The 27805-nt window shown below is 46.1% G+C and overlaps 1 protein-coding gene across 9 annotated transcripts in view; it reads left to right on the forward strand.

Moving 5' to 3' along the window:
- usp34 (ubiquitin specific peptidase 34) overlaps positions 1–27805 on the forward strand; it is a 446082-nt gene that overhangs the window by 342502 nt on the left and 75775 nt on the right. For 6 of the 9 annotated variants that reach the window (XM_072507777.1, XM_072507781.1, XM_072507779.1 and 3 more), the window contains exons 59-67: positions 1878–2046; positions 2137–2211; positions 2641–2804; positions 3250–3322; positions 7552–7656; positions 7779–7823; positions 8472–8576; positions 8905–9052; positions 10095–10729. In XM_072507777.1, coding sequence (XP_072363878.1) covers positions 1878–2046; positions 2137–2211; positions 2641–2804; positions 3250–3322; positions 7552–7656; positions 7779–7823; positions 8472–8576; positions 8905–9052; positions 10095–10729 — 1519 coding nt within the window. The remainder of the gene's footprint in view (positions 1–1877; positions 2047–2136; positions 2212–2640; positions 2805–3249; positions 3323–7551; positions 7657–7778; positions 7824–8471; positions 8577–8904; positions 9053–10094; positions 10730–27805) is intronic. The other 3 variants (XM_072507780.1, XM_072507783.1, XM_072507786.1) reach the window with 1 other exon arrangement.

A 27805-nucleotide genomic window follows, 5' to 3' on the forward strand; every position in this document is an offset into this window, starting at 1 on the left:
ATAGTTCCTGTTTCATCTCTGCCCGTGAAATGGGATAAGACCAGTGGATTTTCCATTGCAACAGGCAAAATCTGTTTTTCCAACCCCAGGCAAACTAATTGATCATTTATTATTTAGACTCGGAGAAAAACAGTGTTGCTATCTAAACAGTCTTTTGTCAGGGGTTCTTGTTTTAAATGCGTGAGAATATGCATATTTTTTTGAAAAATTAGCATTAAAAGTAACTCTGAATCGTTTTTGTGGCTTATTATCACACGGGAAGCATCTTGCAGATATCCCCTACCTAAAATATCCAGTTAGCACTTGCTTGTCATAATTAAAGTGAAAGTAAACGTTTGTATCCTCGGCATCTCTTGGCAGCACAAGCTCACCGACTCAGAGATCCTGGAGCGTGCTGATACCATCCGCATAACCTTATTACTAAGCCAATGACATTCATCGAATGGGTGACAGCCTTATACTCAAAGACCACTGGGTCAGAACCTGCTGGACATCCATACCCCTGCTGCAAGGATACCTGCAAGTGCAACATGTAGATGATGGACATCAAAATGGACAACTGGGAGATGGCCAAAACCTCTGCAAGTTGACTTCAGAGGTGCATTGGAAGAGGCAAGGAGAAATTGTCAGTCCAGGTGGCTGAGAAGAGGGCCCAGAGAAAGCAAGCTTCGTGAATCTTGCACCTTCTCAGCCTGCCTCCTTAATCTGCAGATGGTGCAGCAGAGTGCCATGCCAGAATGAGGCTTCTGAGACACACCGGGGGATGTTTAACACAGAGTTGACCACAAAGTCGTAGATGCATTATCTCCTGAGACAAGGACCTTTTATGCGTGAACCTTTATTCTTATGGCTTCTGGCTACTTGGCAGTGCTGTGGTGTTCAATTTTCCTGGGAAAGATTAAAAAGTGAAGTCCAGCAGGAGCTGTTCTTTTATGGTACGAAAGGGACATGGGTTCAGTGCCATCATATAATAGTAGCTGCATATTAAAGCCAGTGTTGAATTTGTGATTCTCCCCTTTAGTAATGAAAGCTTTTCTAAATTGCATGCAGGCATGTTTTTTTAAAAAAATCTAAACGCTGCCAGATTCTGGTACAGATGGGGCTATATTTTTCACGTTTTTGAGAGTGATGCCAGATGTTCATTATTGTAAGGTCAATGGAAACCTTTTTATTAAGCCTTAGCTATTTAGAAAACGTCCAGTTGCTCGTTGTTGTCTCCACCAGTATTTTGTGTTGTGGAATTTGTTGATAATAGAAGAGGCTTCCCTATGGGAGTGTTTATTTCTTCTGTCGTTTAGCATGATTCTGGGTTTTATTAAATGGAAATGTCTCCTTTCATAAAAAGTGAAGTGACCGGAATCTGTTCAAGTATTATTTGGTTGCCATGTGCTAATTGATCTTCCATCTTCAACTGTATGAAATATTGAGGTTGTAATAGGAAGTCACAAAAGCTTGCTGACTTTTCTAGAATGCCTCTAGTTTTGTATTCTTGTACGCAAGCCTATTATGAAATGTTATGCGAGAAATTATTATAGAATTATTTTTTGTGTTTACAGATTATAATTTCTGGAAATTATTTTCCAAATATAAATTGCATTTGGGATAAGTGAAAGCTGTCTGTGATTATTGTTTTTTATCATTTGATTCTCTTGGTATTGCTGAGAATTCAAATCTAGTTTACCAGTTAGGAAGGGAAAGATCATACCATGATTAGTTATGAGCATTTGTTTTCAGGTGAACAATTATATGAGGTTGAAACATTCAGTTAAAAAATTTAAATACAACTGTAAAATCAGTATTTAACATATTACTGCATTTGAATGCTGATTACTGATCTGGACAATGCAGTTTACGTACCTTAATCTCTGCTTTCGTAGCTCCGATGACATGGATGGTCCAGTAGAAGATATTGGAAGTCGTTCATGTGTAACTAGGTTTGTGAAGACACTGTTGTCTATTATGGAGCATGGAGTCAAACCTCACAGCAAGCATCTCACCGAGTATTTCGCATTCTTGTTTGAGTTTGCCAAAATGGGAGAGGAAGAGGTAAATGGATGCATACAGTCTTAAAACAGCACCGGAGAGAACAATGAAATGTTTTACCCCATTTTTCTAATTGTTATTTAATTATTTCAGAGCCAGTTTCTTTTGTCATTGCAAGCTATATCGACAATGGTACATTTTTACATGGGAACAAAGGGACCAGAAAATGTAAGAATTTTTCAACCATTCACAATAAATTTGAAGCTCATGAATGTACTATTATGCAACATTATTCTAAATTCTAGTGGTTCCATTCTAATGTCTGGTCATCATACATTTTAATTTCCTGTAATTAATTTTCCAAAGCTAAGTTTCTAATTTCCTTATTGTTGAGTTTCCTTTTAGGACTCAATTTTGCAGTCACATCTGAAGTTCTATTTCAATGCTGAATTCTCGCTTGGAAAATGCACCGGAAATATTAGGATATAATTTTCAATGCACTGTTAACCATTGTGTTTCTATTAAGGAAATTTACAAATATAGAACTTTAATGATCAATTATAGGATTTAATAAGAGAAAACTCTTGCTCGCAGTGACAAAAAACTTAATACCTGAACTTCAGTATCGCTTATGTTTCTGTTTGTTAAAATATTTAGCAGTTTCCCCAGCCGCAAGTTGAAGTGTTATCTGAAGAGGAAGGTGAGGAAGAGGAGGAGGAGGAAGATATTTTATCTTTAACGGAAGAGAAATATCGTCCTGCAGCACTGGAGAAGATGATTGCCTTGATTGCACTTCTAGTAGAGCAATCGCGTTCCGAAAGGTAAGGAATAAACATAGATTCATCCAGAAAGAGCTGTCCAATTAGTCCCACTCGCCTACTCCTTCCCCAACAAACTTTGCCCTACGAACATTTCTTTTAAATACTTGTTATATATTACAGAATTAAGTTAGTGTTAAATATGTGTTAATTTTTTAATTCAGGAGAAATCAAAATCAAACCAAGTAGTTTCTTCTAATTGCCATGATTGTAATTTATTTCTGAACTGTAAATTCAGTGGTATTTTTGTGTACAAGTGAAAGCATTTGAATTTAACAGTCAAGTAATAGGTTCAATTTTTTAATTAGCACTTTATAAAAGATTGTAACATTTCATTTATCAGGGAATAAAGATTTATAATATCAAGGTGTACTATTTTGTGTTGTTTCCCAGTCTTCCAGACTTAACACTAGTGGTTGCCCTTTCTAATTCTGTGTTTTTTAAATAGGCATCTTACGTTGTCGCAGAATGACATGGCTGCCTTGACAGGAGGCAAGGTATCTTCAATAGACATAGAACTGGTGATATATATTTCTTTATTTCTTTTAGAAATCCTTGTGCAAGATTTCAATGACAGCATAGGATTACAGCAAAAACCTATTCTTCATATAGTTACAGAATTGAACAAGAAATTGTCAAACCTCATTAATTTAAGACCTAAGCAATTAAATTGTTTGGCAAATGTTGTCTGTGCACATTGGAATCCTGCAATTATTGCATCACATTTATCCATCCCAAGACCTGGTTGTGCAAGTCAATATTCCATTTCAAATTTTATGATACTTTTGAATTATCTCATTTTTTGTTCCACATTAATGTTTCAAACATGTTTCAAAGTAGGGCAGGGTGACACAGCGTTTAGCACCGCTGCCTCACAGTGCTAGGGACCTGGGCCTTGGGTGACTGTGTGGAGTTTGCACGTTCTCCTCTTGTCTGCGTGTATTTCCTCCAGATGCTCCAGTTTCCTCCCACAGTCCAAAGATGTTTAGGTTAGATGGATTGACCATGCTTCAGGAATTGCCCCTTAGTGGCCAGAGATGTGCAGGTTGGGTGCGGTTACAGGGATAGGGTGGGGAAGTGGGCCTAGGTAACTGCTCTTTCAGAAGGTTGTGCAGACCCAATGGGCCGAATGGCGGCCTTCTGCACTGTAGGGATTCTATGGATTCTGTTTGCTCAAAATTTAACGAACCGTTGAGAAATACAGTACAATCACAGCAAAACTCTTCTCATATACCATGCATTACTGAAGTATTCCCTCACTTTTCTAGATGTGCGTTCCTCTATGCAGTGAAAATTCATCAAGAATGTCCAAAATGACAATACTTTACTGTGACTGTTGATAGTGAAATGTGTTCAGAGAAATAAATTTCATTTAGGTTTATTATATTCAGAATGCCATCATTTTTATTTTTACTGAGCTCTTCCCAGCCTACCAATGCATTTGTGATATGCATGAAGTGGAAGAGAACATTTGCAGGCAGATTATGGAAACCTGCAGGGCAAGTAGGCTTGTGATAGTTAGGGATTTTAATTACCCTCAGGTAGACTGGGAAACGAGTAGACTGTGGGGCACAGAAGGAGAGAAATTCCTGCAGTGTATGCAGAAGAACTTTCTGGAACAGTACATTTCCAGTATTTCCAAGGAGCAAGCTGTGCTGGATCCCGTCCAAGGAAATGAGGCAGAGCAGGTGCAGAATGTCAGAGTGGGGGAGTCTTTGGGAAGTAGCGATCATAATATAATACAATTCAATATTAAGTTGGAAAAGGATAAAAAAACAGTTGAGGATTAAGATCACAGACTGGAAAAGGGCAAATTTTAGGGGTCTAAAAGTTGAACTGGGGGAGGTTGATTGGAACCACATTTTGGTGGATAAAACAGTGGATGGAAAATGAGAGACTTTCAAAGGAGAGATGATAGGGTGCAAGCTAGGTACATACCCATGAGAAATAAATATGGGGTATCCAAAGCTAGAGTAACTGGATGACTAAGGATATTGATGATAAAATTAGGAAGAAAAAAAGGCATATGATGCTTGCCCGAATAATAATAGCAATATATATCAGGAAGAGTATCTCAAATGCAGGAGAGAAGCTAAGGCTGCAATAAGGAAGGCTAAGAGGAAACATGAGGAAAGGATTACAGTCTGTGCTAAAACAAAAAGCAAAATCTTCTTCAAGCATAGTAATGATAAAATATTAGTGATGGATAGAGTGGGACCCATAAGGGACAAGCAGGGTAAACTGCTCGCTGAGGTGGAGGGTATGACAGTGGTGCTAAATGAGTACTTTGCTTCTGTCTTTACCAAATTAAAAGATGGTGACAATGGCCCAATTGAAAATGTAGACATTGAGCAACTGAGCAGTATAGTGATAGGTAAAGGAAAGGTGCTAAAAAGGCTGGCAGCACTCCAGAAAGAGACGTTGCCAGACCCTGATTGGATGCATCCTGGATTGTTGGGAGAGGTAAGGGAGTATATTGCGGAGCCGTTGACAGAAATTTTCCAGGCCTCTCTGAACACAGGATTAGTCCCGGGGGACTGGAGGATTGCAAATGTTATTTAAGAAAGGGGCAAAGGATAACCCAGGAAACTACAGACCTGTCACCTTGACATCAATAGTGTGAAAACTGATGGAGGCCATAATACAGGATGAGATAAATATACACTTCGAGAAAAATAAGTTAATACTAGACAGTCAACATGGCTTTGTCAAGGGCAGGTCATGTCTGACAAATTTAATTGAGTTCTTTGACGAGGTGACACAGGCAGGGGATGTTGTATATTTGGACTTTCAGAAAGCATTTGATACAGTGCTACATGGCAGAGGTTGGCTAGCAAGTTAAAAATGCTTGGGGTTGATGGGTACTTGGTAGCATGGATTAGAAGTTGGCTAAGAGATAGGAAACAGAGGGTAGGTATAGATGGGCATTTCTCAGACTGGAGACGAGTTGAAAGTGGTGTTCCCAGGGGTCAGTGTTGGGACCCTTGCTTTTACCGATTTACATAAATGATTTAAGTGGGTGTTGAGGGCAAACTCTCTAAATTTGCAAATGATACTAAGCTAGGGAGAATAGTGAATTGTGAGGATGATGCTGAGTGACTTCAGAGGGACACTGACAAGTTGGCCAAATGGGCAGACACCTGGCAGATGAACATCAATGTGAGGTAATGCATTTTAGTAGAAGAAACATGGGGAGACAATATAAGCTCAATGGTACAACTTTGAGTGACCTCGGGGTTCAAGTGCGTAATTCTCTGAAGGTGGCCAGGCAAGTTGAAACAGTTGTTAAGAAGGCTTATAGCCTTATAGGGTTTATAAATGGAGGCATAGAGTATAAAAGCAAGGAAGTGATGCTACACCCCTACAAATCATTGGTCAGACCACATTTGGAGTATGATGTTCAGTTCTGGTCACCTTATTTAAGGAAGGATGTTAAAACCCTGGAGAGAGTGCAGAAGAGTTTTCCTGGAATGATACCAGGAATGAGGAATTTTAGATATGCGGAAAGATTGGAGAAATTGGGCTTGTTCTCCTTGGAGCAGAGAAGATTAAGAGGCGACCTTATTGAGGTGTTTCTGAACAATTTTGACAGGGTAAAGAAGGATATTCTGTTTCCACTAGTTGGTACATCAGGACTAGGAGTCACAATTTCAAGATAGTCAGCAAGAGAGCTAGGAGTGAGATGAGGAGAAACCTCTTTACTCAGTTGTTGGGGTTTGGATTGCGTTGTCTGAGAGAGAGGTGGAGATGGATTCCATAGGAGGTTTCAAAAGAGAGCTGGATATATATTTGAAAGTGATTGAATTTAGAGGGCTACGGAGATAGGGCTGGGGAATGGGACTAGCTAGGTTGCTCTTTTGGGAGCCGGTACAGACACTATGGGTCGAATTCTGTGCTGTAAATAACAAACAAAGCAAACTTGATAACATTGGAAATATTTATGGCGGCACAGTGGTTAGCACTGCTGCCTCACGGCGCTGAGGACCCAGGTTCGATCATGGCCCCGGGGCACTGTCCGTGGAGTTTGCACATTCTCCCTGTGCCTGCATGGGTTTCACCGTTAGGTGAATTGGCCACGCTAGGTTGCCCCTTAATAAAAACAAACATTGGAAATATTTAATTCCCCATGTAAGTATATGCATACTAACATTTCCACAGCAACTGAAAGTTTTCTGAAAAATCCAATAATGATTTATGCCAAACATTACAAATGTGTCGCATATTTTCAAGACTTGTTGCATGCAGGCCTACATGAACCAAAGAAATAAGAGCAGGAGTATGCAGCTGGCCCTTGAAGCTTGCAATGCTATTCAAAATCATTCACATTCCAGCCTGACTAACTTTACCATCAACTCCATTGTAGATCAAAAATCTGTCTGATTCAACCTTGAATGTATTCAATGACAACTTCTACTGTTCTGTGGGGTAGTAAATCCCAAAGATTAGTCACTCTGAGAGAAGAAATTCCTGCTCATTGCCATCTAAAACCAGAAGCCCCTTATTCTGAAATTCTGCTGCCAGTTCTAGATTCCCCCAAGAGGGGAAACAGCCTCTCAATATCTCCCTGTCAAGCTCCCCTCAGAATAGTGTATGTTTCAATAAGATCTCATCTCATTCTTCTAAACTCCAATGAGTATAGGCCCAACCTGCTCCACCTTTCCTCAAGACAATCCCTTCATAGTGCTTGGATGCTGTACTGTAATTTAACATTTCTGAGGGTTAGTATTTCTGGTTTTATTTTCTTTTTCAGGGTTTCCCATTTTTGTTCCAACATATCCGAGATGGTATTAACATCAGACAGACATGCAATTTGATCTTCAGCCTCTGTCGTTACAACAATCGACTTGCAGAACATGTATGGAACTTTTTGTGTTGGTATAATTCGGGACCAATGCTGTTCTTTTTCATAGAGATCATTGGGGTAATGGGGGAGAAAATTGCATGTTTTTAAATGAGGTTTTCTCTTTGTGTGTTTAGATTGTGTCCATGCTATTCACATCAATAGCAAAGCTGACTCCAGAGGTATGTCCATTAAATTGTTGCATTTGTTAACGTTGAAAGAAAATACTGAAGTTTATTCCAGATGTCTTGTGAGCTTTAGTACTAAATATAGTATACTTCTACACAGCTTTTTACTTTTATATTCCTCAACTATCTTTTTTTCCTCAATTTCCCGGAAAGTGTTGACGTCTTGCTGGGATAGGACCCCTGGGTGTCACTCACCATTTGGTGCCTTGCCTCGCCATTTGGTGCCTTGCCCAAGTGAAATTTATTTATCTGCAGGTCTCTAGTGAGCATCAGCAGGCTATTCTAGCATGGCACGACAGCATAGCTAAACTAGGTATTGGCCTCACCCGACATCTCCCTGTGCAACTCCGATAGGAGTCATTGATAGCAACTACGAATCTTGGCAAATTTTCCACATCTTAATTCAGCCGTTGATTGAGGTCAGTTGTCGTACCCCACAACCAGTCTGGCTAAAATTTTCTAACTGAGCATCGACCAGGAATAGATGTTTCCACATTTGTTTGACTCTGTTACTCCGTGTCTAAGAAGGCTGGGATATTAAGAATGTACCAGTCTCTATAGTCGTTAAAGCTTTGAAGCAAAATGGTCTGAAGTCAAAAGTGTTACTCATATATAAAAATGTATACTTTATATTATTTCTAGGCTGCACAGCCTTTCTTCAAGCTACTATCTATGTTGATGGAGTTTGCTGGTGGACCACCTGGGATGCCTCCATTTGCTTCTTGTATTCTTCAGAGAATTTGGGAGGTATGCATAAATGGAAAATTTATTTCAGCAATGTAAATTTAACTGATTAATTTTCACAAGCAATGGAATATGGAACACTAAATTTGTTTTATTGGGAAATGTTTTATGAAGTATTAGTTGAATTAATAGTTTTATTGAAGTATAATTTATACATTTATCAATTTACTTCAATTTAGGAATTAGTTGCATGCATAATTACAGTGTATCAATCAAAATGAAAGACGCTTTGCTTATTTGAATACTGACAGTTGTACTTTCGGTTAGGAGATTTTGAATTGTATTTTATACTATTAAAACAATTGACACCTATCCTTTTCCATTTTATTAGGTTATTGAATACAATCCTTCTCAGTGCTTAGATTGGTTGGCAATGCAAACGCCTCGCAATAAGCTAGCTCATAGCTGGGTACTTCAAAATATGGAGAACTGGGTGGAACGTTTTTTGCTGGCACACAACTATCCTAGAGTCAGAACATGTAAGTTCCCTCTAACTAGAGAGACCGGCATTCTAGAAAACAATGCTGGTGCTGGGTACTTGTTTTAATGCTCTAGAATGTAATTAAGTTGAGTTACTACATTTATTTGTTTGCTATATCATTTAAATGTGAGGCGCTGGTCACTTTAGACTAATTATACTTATTAATTGTGATCAATTTTCAAATTGCACTCTACTATTTGTCATTTATTTTTATTCCAATCCTAAATATCTTTTATTCAATTTAGGATGAATTATTTTTGACTGAAGTAAGTCTGTATTCACTGAACTGAATGAATATGTTGAGTTTAGCTTCTGTTTTTTAGTTTATAAGTCCATTCGCTTATCTATGTCCCACATAAAATAGCTGGAAATCCATGTTATTTATTTTCCCTAATGCTTTTGAAAATTTGTCTTCTCTTCTCCATCCTTAAACTACATTTTCACTAGGCTTTGGTAAAACAGCAACATGAGTACGATGGTTTTGCACATGTTTGTCATTTATTGTACTGAGTACCAAACATATTGTTTTGAATGATCAACCAGTATGTCAGCTATGGCTCGGTTTGTAGCACTCTTGCTTATGAGTCAAAGATTGTGTTCAATTGCCGCTCTGGTACTTCACTGTCAGAGGTATGCTGTCTTTTCAGATGAGGCATTAAATCGAAGCCCTGTCTGGCCGTTCAGGTGGATGTAAACATCCCACGGCACTATTTGAAGAAGAGTTAGTGGAGCTATTCTTGTTTCCTTTCCAATATTCATCCCTCAGTCAATATTGCAAAAACAGTTGATCTGACAATTATCAATTCCTGTTTTTGGGATCGTGCTGTGTGCCATTTGCCACATTTTCTATATTACAATAATCACTGCACTTCAATAATGGTTGCAAAGTGCTTTACGTTGTCCTGTAGTCGTGATAAGTACTATATAAAAGCAAGTATTTTTTCTTTCAAGAACCAAGAAGTGCCAAAAGTCTTGCAGTCAGTATGTAGCTAATGATTGTGATTCGTTATATTGATCGTAATTTTGTTTATTTCCTACAGCTGCAGCTTACCTTTTGGTTTCTCTCATTCCGAGTAATTCTTTCCGCCAGATGTTCCGATCTACACGTTCTTTGCATAATCCTACACGTGATTTGCCTCTTAGTCCAGACACTACTGTTGTCCTTCACCAGGTGTATAATATTCTCCTGGGTCTACTTTCAAGAGCCAAGCTGTATGTTGATGCTGCTGTCCATGGCACCACAAAATTAGTTCCTTATTTTAGTTTTATGACGTACTGTTTGGTCTCGAAGACTGAGAAGTTGATGTTCTCTAGTTACTTCATGGACCTCTGGAACCTGTTCCAGCCTAAGCTGTCTGAACCTGCTATTGCAACAAACCACAATAAGCAGGCACTACTTATCTTCTGGTACAATGTATGCGTGGATTGCCCAGAAAATGTGCGCTTCATTGTACAGAATCCCATAGTGACAAAAAACATTGCTTTTAATTACATTTTGGCCGATCATGATGACCAAGACGTTGTTCTGTTTAATCGAGGAATGCTGCCTGCATATTATGGGATTTTACGCCTGTGTTGTGAACAATCCCCTGCTTTCACAAGGCAATTGGCTTCTCATCAGAATATTCAGTGGGCTTTCAAAAATCTAACACCTCATGCGAGCCAATACCCAGGGGTAAGTGTTGATATTGATTTACTAGTTCTCAGCCTGGCTGTCCGGTCTATAACCGAATTAGCTGCTCTAAGAAATGTTGCATAACTTAAACTAGTGGAAAGTGATTTAGAACAGCCAAAAATGCAGAGCATCAACTTTTTCACTTATTGACGTAAAATTCTATTGTGAAGCCATGCATATTTGCTTTCGGATGACAGGTACCTATATTTTGATTGTGTTCTTTTTCTTTTATGCAAAAATATTTCCATCTGTTTCATATGTTATAAATGTAGCACAGGTGAAACTATGTCTTTGTTTTAAATGTTGAAACAAATAGCGTTCCAGCATATTTGCACAGTAATTTTCATACCCACTGCTTTATAAACCAAGGTCTAAAAGGACTTGTGCATTTTTGTGAGCAACTTTGACTGCTTTTATCTGCACTTGATACTAATATCAAGTAGCCAACTAAAATCAAATATAACTCTGTAGGGTATTTAAATAGTCAGTACAAGAAAGATGCACCTTGAGCAGTTGTACTCGCATTACTTCCTGCACAAATGTGGGATCACATGCAATCTCAGTCTTTCCAACTCTGCCTCCAATGTGTAGGATCTCTTGCTTCTCACTCATAGCTGCATTCTCCAGTAGCCATATTCAACCCAAGATCCCTAGATAGGGTCAACACAATCAAGGTGCACATCTATAAACTCACTCACTTGGGTCATAACAGTCCTGATGACACAAAATCCTCAGCGACTCCCTTCTCATAGCTCTTTAAACGATCTGGTGGTCACTGACACCACTTCAACAGCAGCAGTGGGTATTGTCCAATCCACATTCACTCGCTCTTCCTGTGTTCAATGTTTGGTTATCTCCAACTGTATAACACACACACTAACACAGCTACTGCTCTATTCTCATAACGTTGCTTCAACTGCTTCAACCCCAGGATCTGTTTGAAGAGTCCCAGATATAATTTTTTTTCTAATCCGTGAGTGTGTAGTTGTTTCCTCCCACTCAAATCCCAATTTTATGAATTAGCTGTTCATCCCCATGGCAATTCCAGGTCACATGGGTATTTCTTGAAACCTAATGATGCCATAATGTGGAACCCAATTAACCCTCTTTCAATTTTGTTGTTAATGGGGCATTCCACAAAATAAAATACAAGCTTTCCCAAGCACATTGGTCATCGCAGTTGGTAAAACATTTGTTGTGACTTTTTGTAATTGTTCTAGACAAGTGAATGAGTGGACAAATACATGGCAGATGCAGTATAACGTGGATAAGTGTGAAGGTATCCATTTAGTTAGGAAAAACAGAATGGTAGAGTATTACTTAAATAGCGATAGATTGGGAAATATTTTTTTAAATAAACAATTTTATTGAGGTATTTTTGGCATATAAAACAGCAACATTACACCGTAGTGTACAAAAAGCAAATAAGACATAATGCAAGCATTGGCTCCCCTCTCACAAGAACCTGCCTAAGCAACCCCCTACTCTACGCTACCCTAACAACCCCCCCCCCTTTGCTGATGATTAATTCTCCGCGAAGAAGTCAACGAATGGCTGCCACCTCTGGACGAACCCTGACAGCGATCCTCTCAAGGCAAACTTAATTTTCTCCAGCCCGAGAAAGCTCGCCATGTCCGAAAGCCATACTTCAGACTTCGGGGATTTGAGTCCCTCCATGCCAACAGTATTCGTAGCCGGGCTATCAGGGAAGCAAATGCCAAGACGTTGGCTTCTTTCTCCTCCTGGATTCCCGGGTCCTTCGAATCCCCAAAAAGTGCCACCTCAGGACTCATTGCCACCCTAGTTTTCAATACCTGGGACATGACGTCCGCGAATCCCTGCCAGTACCCCCCTTAGTTTAGGACACGCCCAGAACATGGGCCGCACCAGAGTTTTGTACAGCTGCAACATGACCTCATGGCTCTGAAACTCAATCCCTCTCCCAATAAAAGCTAACACACCGTAAGCCTTCTTAACAACCCTCTCAACCTGGATGGCAACTTTCCGGGATCTATGTACATGGACACCGAGATCTCTCGACTCATCCACACTGCCAAGAATCTTACCATTAGCCCAGTACTCTGTCTTCCTGTTATTCGTTCCAAAATGAATCACCTCACACTTTTCTGCATTAAACTCCATTTGCCACCTCTCAGTCCAGCGCTGCAGTTTATCTATGTCCCTCTGTAACTTGTAACTTCCTTCCGCACTGTCCACAACTCCACCGACTTTAGTGTCATCTGCAAATTTACTCACCCATCCCCCTACGCCCTCCTCCAGGTCATTTATAAAAATGACAACAGCAGTGGCCCCAAAACAGATCCTTGTGGTACACCACTAGTAACTGGACACCAGTCTGAACATTTCCCATCAACCACCATCTTTTGTCTTCTTCCAGCTAGCCAATTTCTGATCCAAACTGCGAAATGTCCCTGAATCCCATGCCTCCGTATTTTCTTTTTTAAAAAAAAAATATATTTTATTAAAGCTTTCAAACACAATTTTTCCCCCTTACAAATCAACAAAAACGGTAACATGATAACTGATATATAACATTGTTTAAATAATATAGTAAACTAACCAAATAACACGAAATAATCCTCCCTCACCCCATCTAGAACACAAACAATTTACCCCCCCCCCCCCCCCCCCCCCCCGGGGCTGCTGCTGGCTATCTATTTCCCCCCTAACGTTCCGCTAGATAGTCGAGGAACGGTTGCCACCGCCTGGTGAACCCTTGAGCCGATCCTCTCAGTGCAAACTTCATCCGCTCCAGTTTTATGAACCCCACCATATCGTTTATCCAGGCCTCCACGCCGGGGGGTTTCGCTTCCTTCCACATGAGTAAAATCCTACGCCGGGCTACTAGGGACGCAACGGCCACAATATCGGCCTCTTTCGCCTCCTGCACTCCCGGCTCATCCGCTACCCCAAATATAGCCAACCCCCAGCTTGGCTTGACCCGGAACTTCACCACCTTCGAGATCACTCCCGCCACTCCCCTCCAATAGCCCTCCAGTGCCGGACACGACCAAAACATGTGTGTGGTTCGCCGGGCTTCCCCCGCACCTCCCGCATTTGTCCTCCACTCCGAAGAACCTGCTCAACCTCGCTCCCGTTATGTGTGCTCTATGTAGCACCTTAAATTGGACCAGGCTAAGCCTGGCACACGAAGAGGAATTTACCCTACTTAGTTTAGGGTCGGCATATAGAGGCGGGAGCGGCCGGGACCACACCGAGGCTCCCAACACACCCCTCTGTCGCCTCCATTGCCCCCAGATACTTAATGTTGCCGCCACCACTGGGTTTGTGGTAAACTTTTTCGGGGAGAGCGGCAGTGGCGCCGTCACCAGCGCTTTTCAGCTCGTTCCTTTGCAGGACGCCATCTCCAGCCTTTTCCACGCCGCCCCCTCTCCCTCTATCATCCACTTACGAATCATCGCCACGTTGGCGGCCCAGTAGTAGTCACCCAAATTTGGCAACGCCAGTCCCCCTCTGTCTCTGCTACGTTGCAGGAATCCCCTCCTTACCCTCGGGGCCTTCCCTGCCCACACAAAGCTCATGATGCTCCTATCTATTTTTTTGAAAAAGGCCTTAGTGATCAATATAGGGAGACATTGGAACACAAATAGGAACCTCGGGAGGACCATCATCTTAATCACCTGCACTCTGCCCGCCAGTGACAGCGGCTGCATATCACACCTTTTGAAATCCTCTTCCATTTGTTCCACCAGCCGAGTCAGATTGAGTCTGTGTAAGGTTCCCCAGCTCCTGGCTATCTGAATCCCCAGGTATCAGAAGTTTCTTTCCACTCTACTTAGCGGCAGGCCATCTATCCCTCTACTCTGGTCCCCAGGGTGTATCACGAAAAGCTCACTCTTTCCCATGTTAAGCCTATATCCCAAGAAATCTCCAAACTCCCTCAATATCTGCATGACCTCTGTCATCCCCCCCACTGGATCCGCCACATACAGCAGTAGGTCATCCACGTAGAGTGACACTCGGTGTTCCTCTCCCCCTCTAACCACCCCTCTCCATTTCCTGGAGTCTCTCAGCGCTATGGCCAGTGGTTCAATTGCCAGCGCGAACAGTAATGGGGACAGCGGGCATCCCTGTCTTGTTCCCCTATGTAGTCGAAAATACTCCGACCTTTGCCGATTTGTGACTACACTTGCCATTGGGGCCCCAAAGAGGAGTTTAACCCAGCTGACAAACCCCTCCCCGAACCCGAACCTCCTCAGCACCTCCCATAGATACTCCCACTCTACCCTATCAAATGCCTTCTCTGCATCCATTGCCACCACTATCTCTGCCTCCCCCTCTGCTGGGGGCATCATTATCACCCCCAATAGCCGTCGCACGTTGACATTCAATTGTCTCCCCTTTACGAACCCTGTCTGATCTTCGTGCACCACCCCCGGGACACAATCTTCTATCCTCATTGCCAGCACTTTTGCCAGCAACTTGGCGTCCACATTTAGGAGTGAGATAGGCCTATAAGACGCGCATTGCAGTGGGTCTTTATCTCGCTTCAGGATTAGTGGTATTGTCGCCTCCGACATTGTCGGGGGTAGGGTCCCTCCTTCTCTGGCCTCGTTAAAGGTTCTTACCAGCAATGGGGCCAACAAGTCCACATATTTTCTATAAAATTCCACCGGGAACCCGCCAGGTCCCGGGGCTTTCCCTGCCTGCATGTCCCCCAGCCCTTTGGTCACCTCGTCCACCCCAATTGGCGCCCCCAGGCCTGCCACCTCCTGCTCCTCCACCCTTGGGAACCTTAGTTGGTCCAGAAACTGCTGCATCCCCTCTTTTCCCTCCGGGGGTTGGGACCTATATAACCTCTCATAAAAGGTCTTAAGCCCCTCATTTATCTTCCCTGCTCTCCGCACCGTGGTTCCTGTTTCATCCCTAACTCCCCCTATTTCCCTCGCCGCTGTCCTCTTTCGAAGCTGGTGGGCCAACAGGCGACTCGCCTTTTCCCCATATTCATGTCTCATCCCCTGTGCCTTCCTCCACTGTGCCTCTGCCCTCCCTGTGGTCAGCAGGTCGAACTCCGTCTGGAGTCGTCGCCTCTCCCTGTATAGTCCTTCGTCCGGGGCCTCCGCATATTTCTTATCCACACTCAAAATCTCCCCCAGAAATCTTTCCCTTTCTTTGGCCTCTGTTTTCCCCTTGTGAGCCCTGATGGAGACCAACTCTCCCCTGACCACCGCCTTCAGCGCTTCCCATACTACCCCCACTCTGACCTCCCCATCATCGTTGGCCTCCAGGTACCTTTCGATACATCCCCGCACTCTTCGGCAGACTCCCTCATCCGCCAATAATCCCACATCCAGTCGCCAGAGTGGACGCTGCTCCCTCTCCTCTCCTCCTAGTTCCAGATCCACCCAATGTGGGGCATGGTCTGAAACAGCTATGGCCGAGTACTCAGTTCCTTCCACCCTCGAAATCAGTGACCTTCCCAAAACGAAGAAATCTATCCATGTCCTTATGGACATGGGAGAAAAAGGAGAACTCTTTGGCCAGCGGCCTAGCAAATCCACTCCCTCCATTTGGTCCATAAACCCCCTAAGCACCTTGGCCTCTGCCGGCCTTCTTCCGGTCCTGGATCTAGATCTATCTAACCCTGGGTCTCGCACGGTGTTAAAGTACCCCCCCTCTCTTCCCCCCCCCCCCCCCCTTACCAGGTTTCCTACCTCCAGGTCCGGGATGCGTCCCAGCATCCGCTTCATAAATCCCGCATCAACCCAGTTCGGGGCATATATGTTGTTGACCAGCACGACCTCCATTCCCTGCAGTCTGCCACTCACCATCACATATCTGCCCCCGCTGTCCGCTACAATGTTCCTAGCCTCGAACGACACCCGTTTCCCCACCAATATGACCACCCCTCTATTCTTTGCGTCCAGCCCTGAGTGGAACACCTGTCCCACCCACCCTTTCCTTACCCTAACCTGGTCCACCACCTTCAGATGCGTCTCTTGAAGCATGGCCACGTCTGCCTTCAGTCCCTTTAAGTGCGCGAGCACTCGGGCCCTCTTAATCGGCCCATTTAGGCCTCTCACGTTCACGTGATCAGCCGGACTGGGGGCTGCCCGCCCCCCTCCCCTGTCGACTAGCCATCACCCTCTCTGGGCCAGTCCCACGTCCCAGCAACCCAGTTGTTCTCTCCTCTTCCCCCCCCCCCCCCCCCCCCCCCCCCCCCCCCACCCCCTCCCCTCCCCCGGCTAGATCCCCATATAGCATGGTTACTCCCCCCATATTGCTTCCGAAAGTCAGCTGACTTCAACTGACCCCGGCTTCTCCCGCTCTCTCCTTGACCCCCCCCCCCCGTGTGAGGAACTCCCATCCTCCTTGCGCCTATCTTCCCGCCATCATCTCTCTGACGCGGGAAAAAGAAACCCCGCGCTCTCTAGAACCATCCCGCCCCTCATGGCGCAGCTCCGCCTACCGCCACATTCTCATTCCCCATCCCCCGCCTGTGTCACCGGCGCCCACATTTCTCAGTGTGTCCCCCTCCCCAATTTACATCTCTATATACATCAGCATTGTCGTTTCCCCTCCAACATCAGTCCCTCAGTTCTCGTCCAGTTTCTCGTTCTGAATGAAGGTCCATGCTTCTTCCGCCGTTTCAAAATAGTAATGTCTATCCTGGTGCACGACCCACAATCTTGCCGGCTGCAACATCCCGAACTTCACTTTCTTCTTGTGCAGCACCTCCTTGGCTCGATTGAAACTCGCCCTCCTTCTCGCCACCTCCGCACTCCAATCTTGATACACTCGTATCACCGCATTCTCCCATCTACTACTTCGTACCTTCTTGGCCCATCTCAGAACCACCTCTCTGTCATTGAAGTGGTGAAATTGCACGATCATCGCCCTAGGTGGTTCTCCAGCCTTTGGTCTCCTCGCAGGGACCCGGTGGGCCCCTTCCGCTTCCAAGGGGCCCGAGGGGGCCTCCGCTCCCATTAGCGAGCGTAGCATCGTGCTCACGTAAGCCCCGCCGTCAGCTCCTTCCACTCCCTCGGGGAGACCCAGGATCCGGAGGTTCTTTCTCCATGATCTGTTTTCCAGGACTTCAATCCTTTCGATGCACTTCTTATGGAGCGCCTCGTGCGTCTGCATTTTGACCGCTAGGCCCAGGACCTCGTCCTCGTTGTCCGTTACCTTCTGCTCCACCACACGGAGCTCTATCTCCTGGGCTTTTTGTGTCTCTTTAAGCCCCTCGATTGCCTGTAGCATCGGGACCAGCACCTCCTTTTTTAACAGCTCCACACACTGTCTTAGAAACTCATCCTGGTCCGGTCCCCTTGTCGCCTGGGCTCCCTCCGCCGCGATCTGGCCGCCGCTGCCGATATTTTTATTTTCCGTTGGGGGGGACTCCCTGTTGCCTCACCCCACACCGGGTTTCGTCCCGAAAAAATTTCCCGTTTGGGCTCTTAAAAGAGCCCGAAGGTCCGTTCGAGCTGGAGCCGCCGAAACGTGCGGCTTAGCTGGTCATCGCCGCAACCGGAAGTCGCCTCCGTATTTTCTGCAGTAGCCTACCGTGGGGAACCTTATCAAATTCTTTACTGAAATCCATATATACCACATCAACTGCTTTACCCTCATCCACCTGTTTGGTCACCTTCTCAAAGAACTCAATAAGGTTTGTGAGGCACGACCTACCCTTCACAAAACCGTGTTGACTATATTTAATCAAATTATTCCTTTCCAGATGATTATACATCCTATCTCTTATAAAACCTTTCCAAGATTTTGCCCACAACAGAAGTAAGGCTCACTGGTCTATAGTTACCGGGGTTGTCTCTATTCTCCTTCTTGAACAAGGGGACAACATTTGCTATCCTCCAGTCTTCTGGCACTATTCCTGTAGACAAAGATGACTTAAAGATCAAAGCCAAAGGCTCAGCAATCTTCTCCCTAGCTTCCCAGAGAATCCTAGGATAAATCCCATCCGGCCCAGGGGACTTACATATTTTCACACTTTCCAGAATTGCTAGCACCTCCTCCTTATGAACCTCAAGCCCTTCTAGTCTAGTAGCCCGAATCTCCGTATTCTCCTCGACAACATTGTCTTTTTCCTGTGTGAATACTGATGAAAAATATTCATTTAGCACCTCTCCTATCTCCTTGGACTCCAAGCACAACTTCACACTACTGTCCTTGACTGGCCCTACTCTTACCCTGGTCATTCGTTTATTCCTGACATATCTATAGAAAGCTTTAGGGTTATCCTTGATCCTACCTGCCAAAGACTTCTCATGTCCCCTCCTGGCTCTTCTTAGCTCTCTCTTTAGGTCCTTCCTAGCTAACTTGTAACTCTCGACGCCCTAACTGAACCTTCATGTCTCATCTATACATAAGCCTCCTTCTTCCTCTTGACAAGTGTTTCGACTGCTTTAGTAAACCACGGTTACCTTGCTCGACCACTTCCTCCCTTCCTTATCAGTAGCTGTTCCTTGAACAAGCTCCACATTTCCATTGTGCCCATCCCCTGCAGTTTTCCTTTCCATCCGATGCATACTAGGTCATGCCTCATCGCATCATAATTGCCTTTCCCCCAGATATAACTCTTGCCCTGCGGTATATACCTATCCCTTTCCATCACTAAAGTAAACGTAATCGAATTGTGGTCACAATCACCGAAGTGCTCACCTACCTCCAAATCTAACACCTGTCCTGGTTCATTACCCAGTATCAAATCCAATATGGCCTTGCCTCTCTTTGGCCTATCTACATACTGTGTCAGGAAACCCTCCTGCACACATTGGACAAAAACGGACCCATCTAAAGTACTCAAACTATAGCGTTTCCAGTCAATATTTGGAAAGTTAAAGTCCCCCATAGCAACTACCCTGTTGCTTTCGCTCCTATCCAGAATCATCTTTGCAATCCTTTCCTCTACATCTCGAACTTTTTGGAGGCCTATAGAAAACCCCTAACAGGGTGACCTCTCCTTTCCTGTTTCTAACCTCAGCCCATACTACCTCAGTAGACGAGTCCTCATCAAACGTCCTTTCTGCCACCGTAATACTGTCCTTGACTAACAATGCCACCCCTCCCCCTCTTTTACCACCTTCCCTGAGCTTCCTGAAATATCTAAACCCCTGCACCTGCAACAACCATTCCTGTCCATGCTCTATCCATGTCTCCGAAATGGCCATAACATCGAAGTCCCAGGCACCAACCCATGCTGTCAGTTCACCCACCTTATTCCGGATGCTCCTGGCATTGAAGAAGACACACTTTAAACCACCTTCCTGCCTGCCGGTAACTCCTGCAACTTTGAAACCTTACTCATGACCTCACTACTCTCAACCTCCTGTATACTGGAGCTACAATTCGGGTTCCCAAGCCCCTGCTGAACTTGTTTAAACCCTCCCGAGAGGGATTGAAATCAGCTCCCCTCTCACCACTGCCTTCAGCGCCTCCCAGAGCACTGCTGCTGAGACTTCTCCAGTATCATTTACCTGCAGGTAATTATGCATGCATTTCCTCAGCCTCTCACACACCGCCTCGTCCGCCAGCAGCCCAACTTCCAGCCTCCATTGTGGCCGCTGAAAACTATCTTTGCAAGTCTGCAGATCAGCCCAGTGCGGAGCATGGTCCGAGATGGTAATTGCCGAATATTCTGCACCTGTCATCCCTGTCAGCAAGTCCCTGCTCGTGATAAAAAAATCAAATAGAACATAGAACAGTATAGCACAGAACAGGCCCTTCGACCCTCGATGTTGTGCCGAGCATTGTCCAAAACCAATATCAAGCTATCCCACTCCCTGTCATTCTGGTGTGTTCCATGTGCCTATCCAATAACCGCTTGAAAGTTCCTAAAGTGGACTTCCGGGTGCGGCGATGACCAGCTGAGTCGCACGTTTCGGCAGCTCCCGGTGAAACGGACTTTTGGGCTCTTGATAGGAGCCCCAACGGCAATTTTGACGGCTAAAAACACTGTGCGGTAAACCAGAAGGGAATCCCCCTGGATACGGATGAAAAAAGGAGGAGAAATTGGCCGGATTGCAGTGGATCCTTTAGAACAGCGGCAAGGAAGGCAAGCAAAAACCAAGATGGCGTCGGAAGGTGGCAGTTTAACATGGGGCCCTGAACAACAAGAGTTCTTGAAATGCTGTGTGGAAGAGCTCAAAAAGGAAATGAAGAAAGAGCTGTTGGCCCCGATACTACAGGCGATCGAAGGGCTAAAGGAGGAACAAAAGACCCAGGAGCGGGAGCTTCGGGTCGTGAAGGCAAAGGCAGCCGAGAATGAGGACGACATACAGGGCCTGGTGGTGAAGACGGAGAGCATGAGGCACATCAGAAACGATGTGTGGAAATGTTGGAGGCACTGGAGAACAACGCAAGGAGGAACAACCTGAGGATTCTTGGTCTTCCTGAAGGTGCGGAGGGAGCGGACGTCGGGGCATATGTGAGCACGATGCTGCACTCGTTAAGGGGAGCGGAGGCCCCGGCGGGTCCGTTGGAGGTGGAGGGAGCATACCGAGTGATGGCGCGAGGACCGAGAGCAGGAGAAATTCCCAGAGCCATAGTGGTGAGATTCCTCCGTTTTAAGGATAGAGAAATGGTCCTTAGATGGGCAAAGAAAACTCGGAGCAGTAAATGGGAGAACGCGGTGATCCGCGTTTATCAAGACTGGAGTGCGGAGGTGGCGAGAAGGAGGGCGAGCTTTAATCGGGCCAAGGCGGTGCTTCATAAAAAGAAGATAAAATTTGGAATGCTGCAACCGGCAAGACTGTGGGTCACATATCGAGGGAGGCACCACTACTTTGAGACGGCGGATGAAGCGTGGACTTTTATTGTGGAAGAAAAACTGGAATGAGCGGGTTATTAAAAAGAACGTTTGAACAAAGTGGTGGGGCGAATGTGGGGGGCGAAGAGGGGGGTTAAAAAGGGGGGAAAGAGGAGTTTTATGTACTAATCCTGCGATGTGGTAACTTTTCTCTCTTCCACAGGTGGTGATGGGGGGAGGAGGGGAGGTGGAGGAGATGGGGCGTTGGCCATTGGGGGCGGGGCCAAGGGAGAAGCGCGGGCTTGGTTCCCGCGCTATGATAATCATGGCGGGAATAGAGAAGCAGGAAGGCGGGAGCGTCGCACGGTGCGAGCCGAGGTCACGGGGGGAAGCCGAGGTCGGCCAGAGTTTGCTGACTTCTGGGAGCAACATGGGGGGAGTAATTACGCTAGCGGGGGTTCTAGCGGGGGGGGGTGGGAGGGGGGAATTACTGCGTTGCTGCTGCTGGGGAGAGGGGGGAGCTGGTATGGGAGGGGATGGGTGGGGGGGCACCGCCTGGGGGAGATACAGCTGCGTGGCAACCGGGTGAGGAGCTGGAAAAAGGGGATGGCTAATCGACAGGGGGGGGGGGGGTAGGAAGCCCCCCAACCCGGCTGATCACGTGGAACGTGAGAGGGCTGAACGGGCCGATAAAGAGGGCACGGGTACTCGCACACCTTAAGAAACTTAAGGCAGATGTGGTTATGTTACAGGAAACGCACCTGAAACTGATAGACCAGGTTAGGCTACGCAAAGGATGGGTGGGGCATGTGTTCCATTCGGGGCGGGGGGGCACCGCCTGGGGGAGATACAGCTGCGTGGGAACCGGGTGAGGAGCTGGAAAAAGGGGATGGCTAATCGACAAGGGGGGGAGGAGGGGGGGGGGGTAGGAAGCCCCCAACCCGGCTGATCACTGGGAACGTGAGAGGGCTGAACGGGCCGATAAAGAGGGCACGTGTACTCGCACACCTTAAGAAACTTAAGGCAGATGTGGTTATGTTACAGGAAACGCACCTGAAACTGATAGACCAGGTTAGGCTACGCAAAGGATGGGTGGGGCATGTGTTCCATTCGGGGCTAGATGCGAAAAACAGGGGGGTGGCTATATTAGTGGGGAAGCGGGTAATGTTCGAGGCAAAGACTATAGTGGCGGATAACGGGGGCAGATACGTGATGGTGAGTGGCAAACTACAGGGGGAGACGGTGGTTTTGGTAAACGTATATGCCCCGAACTGGGATGATGCCAATTTTATGAGGCGGATGCTAGGACGCATTCCGGACCTAGAGATGGGAAAGCTGATAATGGGGGGAGATTTTAATACGGTGTTGGAACCAGGGCTGGATAGGCCGAAGTCCAGGACTGGAAGGAGGCCGGCAGCAGCCAAGGTACTTAAAGATTTTATGGAGCAGATGGGAGGTGTAGACCCGTGGAGATTTAGCAGACCTAGGAGTAAGGAGTTCTCGTTTTTCTCCTATGTCCATAAAGTCTACTCGCGAATAGACTTTTTTGTGCTGGGAAGGGCGTTGATCCCGAAGGTGAGGGGAACGGAGTATACAGTTATAGCCATTTCGGATCACGCTCCACACTGGGTAGACTTGGAGATAGGGGAGGAAACAGGAGGGCGCCTGGAGAATGGACATGGGACTAATGGCAGATGAGGGGGTGTGCCTAAGGGTGAGGGGGTGCATGAAAAGTACTTGGAACTCAATGATAATGGGGAGGTCCAGGTGGGAGTGGTCTGGGAGGCGTTGAAGGTGGTGGTTAGAGGGGAGCTGATATCAATAAGGGCACATAAAGGGAAGCAGGAGAGTAAGGAACGGGAGCGGTTGCTGCAAGAACTTTTGATGGTGGACAGACAATATGCGGAAGCACCGGAGGAGGGACTGTACAGGATAAGGCAAAGGCTACATGTAGAATTTGACTTGCTGACTACGGGCACTGCAGAGGCACAATGGAGGAAGGCACAGGGTGTACAGTACGAATATGGGGAGAAGGCGAGCAGGTTGCTGGCACACCAATTGAGGATTGGGGAGCAGCGAGGGAAATGGGGGAGTGAGGGATGAGGCAGGAGAGATGGAGCGGGGAGCGGAGAGAGTGAATGGAGTGTTCAAGACATTTTATAAAAAATTATATGAAGCTCAACCCCCGGATGGGAGGGAGAGAATGATGGGCTTCTTGGATCGGCTGGAATTTCCCAAGGTGGAAGAGCAGGAAAGGGTGGGACTGGGAGCACAGATCGAGGTAGAAGAAGTTGTGAAAGGAATTAGGAGCATGCAGGCGGGAAAGGCCCGGGGACCGAATGGATTCCCAGTCGAATTCTATAGAAAATATGTGGACTTGCTCGCCCCGGTATTGACGAGGACCTTTAATGAGGCAAAGGAAAGGGGACAACTGCCCCCGACTATGTCTGAAGCAACGATATCGCTTCTCTTAAAGAAGGAAAAGGACCCGCTACAATGCGGGTCCTATGGACCTATTTCCCTCCTAAATGTAGATGCCAAGATCCTGGCCAAGGTAATGGCAATGAGAATAGAGGAATGTGTCCCGGGAGTGGTCCACGAGGACCAAACTGGGTTTGTGAAGGGGAGGCAGCTGAACACGAATATACGGAGGCTGTTAGGGGTAATGATTATGGCCCCACCAGAGGGGGAAACGGAGATAGTAGTGGCGATGGATGCCGAGAAAGCATTTGATAGAGTGGAGTGGGATTATTTGTGGGAGGTGTTGAGGAGATTTGGTTTTGGAGAGGGGTATGTTAGATGGGTGCAGCTGTTGTATAGGGCCCCGATGGCGAGCGTGGTCACGAATGGACGGGGATCTGCATATTTTCGGCTCCATAGAGGGACAAGGCAGGGATGCCCTCTGTCCCCATTATTGTTTGCACTGGCGATTGAGCCCCTGGCGATAGCGTTGAGGGGTTCCAAGAAGTGGAGGGGAGTACTTAGAGGAGGAGAAGAACACCGGGTATCTTTGTATGCGGACGATTTGTTACTATATGTGGCAGACCCGGCGGAGGGGATGCCAGAAATAATGCGGATACTTGGGGAGTTTGGGGATTTTTCAGGGTATAAATTGAACATGGAGAAAAGTGAGTTGTTTGTGGTGCATCCAGGGGAGCAGAGTAGAGAAATAGAGGACCTACCATTGAGGAAGGTAACAAGGGACTTTCGTTACCTGGGGATCCAGATAGCCAAGAATTGGGGCACATTGCATAGGTTAAATTTAACGCGGTTGGTGGAACAAATGGAGGAGGATTTCAAGAGATGGGATATGGTATCCCTGTCACTGGCAGGGAGGGTGCAGGCGGTTAAGATGGTGGTCCTCCCGAGATTCCTCTTTGTGTTTCAGTGCCTCCCGGTGGTGATCACGAAGGCTTTTTTAAAAAAGGATTGAAAAGAGCATCATGGGTTTTGTGTGGGCTGGGAAGACCCAGAGAGTGAGGAAGGGATTCTTACAGCGTAGCAGTGGCTGGCACTACCGAGCCTAAGTGAGTATTATTGGGCCGCTAATATTTCAATGGTGAGTAAGTGGATGGGAGAGGAGGAGGGAGCGGCGTGGAAGAGATTAGAGAGGGCGTCCTGTAGGGGGACTAGCCTACAGGCTATGGTGACAGCCCCATTGCCGTTCTCACCGAGGAACTACACCACAAGCCCGGTGGTGGTGGCTACACTGAAGATTTGGGGACAGTGGAGACGGCATTGGGGAAAGACTGGAGCCTTGGGGGGGTCCCCGATAAGAAACAACCATAGGTTTGCCCCGGGGGAATGGATGGGGGATATGGAATGTGGCAAAGAGCAGGAATAACGCAACTGAAAGATCTGTTTGTGGATGGGAAGTTCGCGAGTCTGGGAGCGCTGACCGAGAAATATGGGTTGCCCCAAGGGAATGCATTCAGGTATATGCAACTGAGGGCTTTTGCGAGGCAACAGGTGAGGGAATTCCCGCAGCTCCCGACACAAGAGGTGCAGGACAGAGTGATCTCAAAGACATGGGTGGGGGATGGTAAGGTGTCAGATATATATAGGGAAATGAGGGACGAAGGGAGACTATGGTAGATGAACTAAAAGGGAAATGGGAAGAAGAGCTGGGGGAGGAGATCGAGGAGGGGCTTTGGGCAGATGCCCTAAGCAGGGTAAACTCGTCGTCCTCGTGTGCCAGGCTCAGTCTGATTCAGTTTAAGGTATTACACAGGGCGCATATGACTGGAGCACGGCTCAGTAAATTTTTTGGGGTGGAGGATAGGTGTGCGAGGTGCTCGAGAAGCCCAGCGAATCATACCCATATGTTTTGGTCATGCCCGGCACTACAGGGATTTTGGACGGGGGTGACAAAGGTGCTTTCAAAAGTAGTGGGGGTCCGGGTCGAACCAAGCTGGGGGTTGGCTATATTTGGGGTTGCACAAGAACCGGGAGTGCAGGAGGCGAGAGAGGCCAATGTTTTGGCCTTAGCGTCCCTAGTAGCCCGGCGCAGGATATTGTTAATGTGGAAAGAAGCCAAGCCCCCGGGGGTGGAGACCTGGATAAATGACATGGCAGGGTTTATAAAGCTAGAGCGGATTAAGTTCGTTCTAAGGGGGTCGGCTCAAGGGTTCACCAGGCGGTGGCAACCGTTCGTCGAATACCTCGCAGAAAGATAGATGGAATGGGAAAAAGAAGGCAGCAGCAGCAGCCCAGGATCGGGGTGAGGGGGGGGAACCAGAAGGACTCTCAGGGTTGTTAATATATACTGTATAATATGTATAGGTCGTTGCGACAGGTAATTATATATTGGACTGTTAAATTATATTTTTGGAGAGTGTTACTTATGATAAGGCAGTTGCCAATTAGGGTTACTTTTCATTTTTGTTATTTATTATTTATTCATTTTTTGTTTATAAAATAGGTCATTGTTATTTGTGTTGTTATAATATTGTGTAAAGGATGCACAATGTACTGTGTTGGTTGACCAAAAATTTTCAATAAAATATTTATTAAAAAAAAAGAAAGTTCCTAAAGTGTCCGACTCCACTATCACAGCAAGCAATCTATTCCACACCCTAACCACTCTCTGAGTAAAGAACCTACCTCGGACATCCCTCCTATATCTCCCACCTTGAATCTTAGTTATGCCCCTTTGTAACAGCTACATCCACCCGAGGAAATAGTCTCTGAACGTCCACTCTATCTATCCCCCTCATTATCTTATAAACCTCTATTAAGTTGCCTCTCATCCTCCTCCGCTCCAAAGAGAAAAGCCCAAGCTCCCTCAACCTTTCCTCATAAGACCTATCCTGCAAACCAGGCAGCATCCTGGTAAATCTCCTTTGCACCCTTTCCAATGCTTCCACATCCTTCATATAATGAGGTGACCAGAACTGCACACAATACTCCAAATGTGGTCTCACCAGGGTCATGTTTAACTGGGGCTGTTTAGCACAGGGCTAAATCACTAGCTTTGAAAGCAGACCAAGGCAGGCCAGCAGCACGGTTCAATTCCCGTAACAGCCTCCCCGAACAGGCGCCGGAATGTGGCGACTAGGGGCTTTTCACAGTAACTTCACTGAAGCCTACTTGTGACAATAAGTGATTTTCATTCATTCATTTTGGGGCAGCACGGTAGCATTGTGGATAGCACAATTGCTTCACAGCTCCAGGGTCCCAGGTTCGATTCCGGCTTGGGTCACTGTCTGTGCGGAGTCTGCACATCCTCCCCGTGTGTGCGTGGGTTTCCTCCGGGTGCTCTGGTTTCCTCCCGCAGTCCAAAGATGTGCAGGTTAGGTGGATTGGCCATGCTAAATTGCCCTTGGTGTCCAAAATTGCCTATAGTGTTGGGTAGGGTTGCTGGGTTATGGGGATAGGGTGGAGGTGTGGACCTTGGGTAGGTTACTCTTTCCAAGAGCCGGTGCAGACTCGATGGGCCGAATGGCCTCCTTCTGCACAGTAAATTCTATGACATCTATGTATAGTTGCAGCATAACCCCGCGGCTCTTAAACTCAAGCCCCCTGTTAATAAACGCCAACACACTATAAGCCTTCTTCACGGCTCTATCCACTTGAGTGGCAACCTTCAGAGATCTGTGGACATGAACCCCAAGATCTCTCTGTTCAATCCACATTCCTCAGAACCCTGCCGTTGACCCTGTAATCCGCATTCAAATTTTTTCTACCAAAATGAATCACCTCGCACTTATCAGGGTTAAACTCCATCTGCCATTTTTCGGCCCAGCTCTGCATCCTATCAATGTCTCTTTGCAGCCTATAACAGCCCTCCACCTCATCCACTACTCCACCAATCTTGGTGTCATCAGCAAATT

The sequence above is a fragment of the Scyliorhinus torazame genome, chromosome 1 (assembly GCF_047496885.1).
Source record: "Scyliorhinus torazame isolate Kashiwa2021f chromosome 1, sScyTor2.1, whole genome shotgun sequence".
Classification (NCBI taxonomy): Eukaryota; Metazoa; Chordata; class Chondrichthyes; order Carcharhiniformes; family Scyliorhinidae; genus Scyliorhinus; species Scyliorhinus torazame.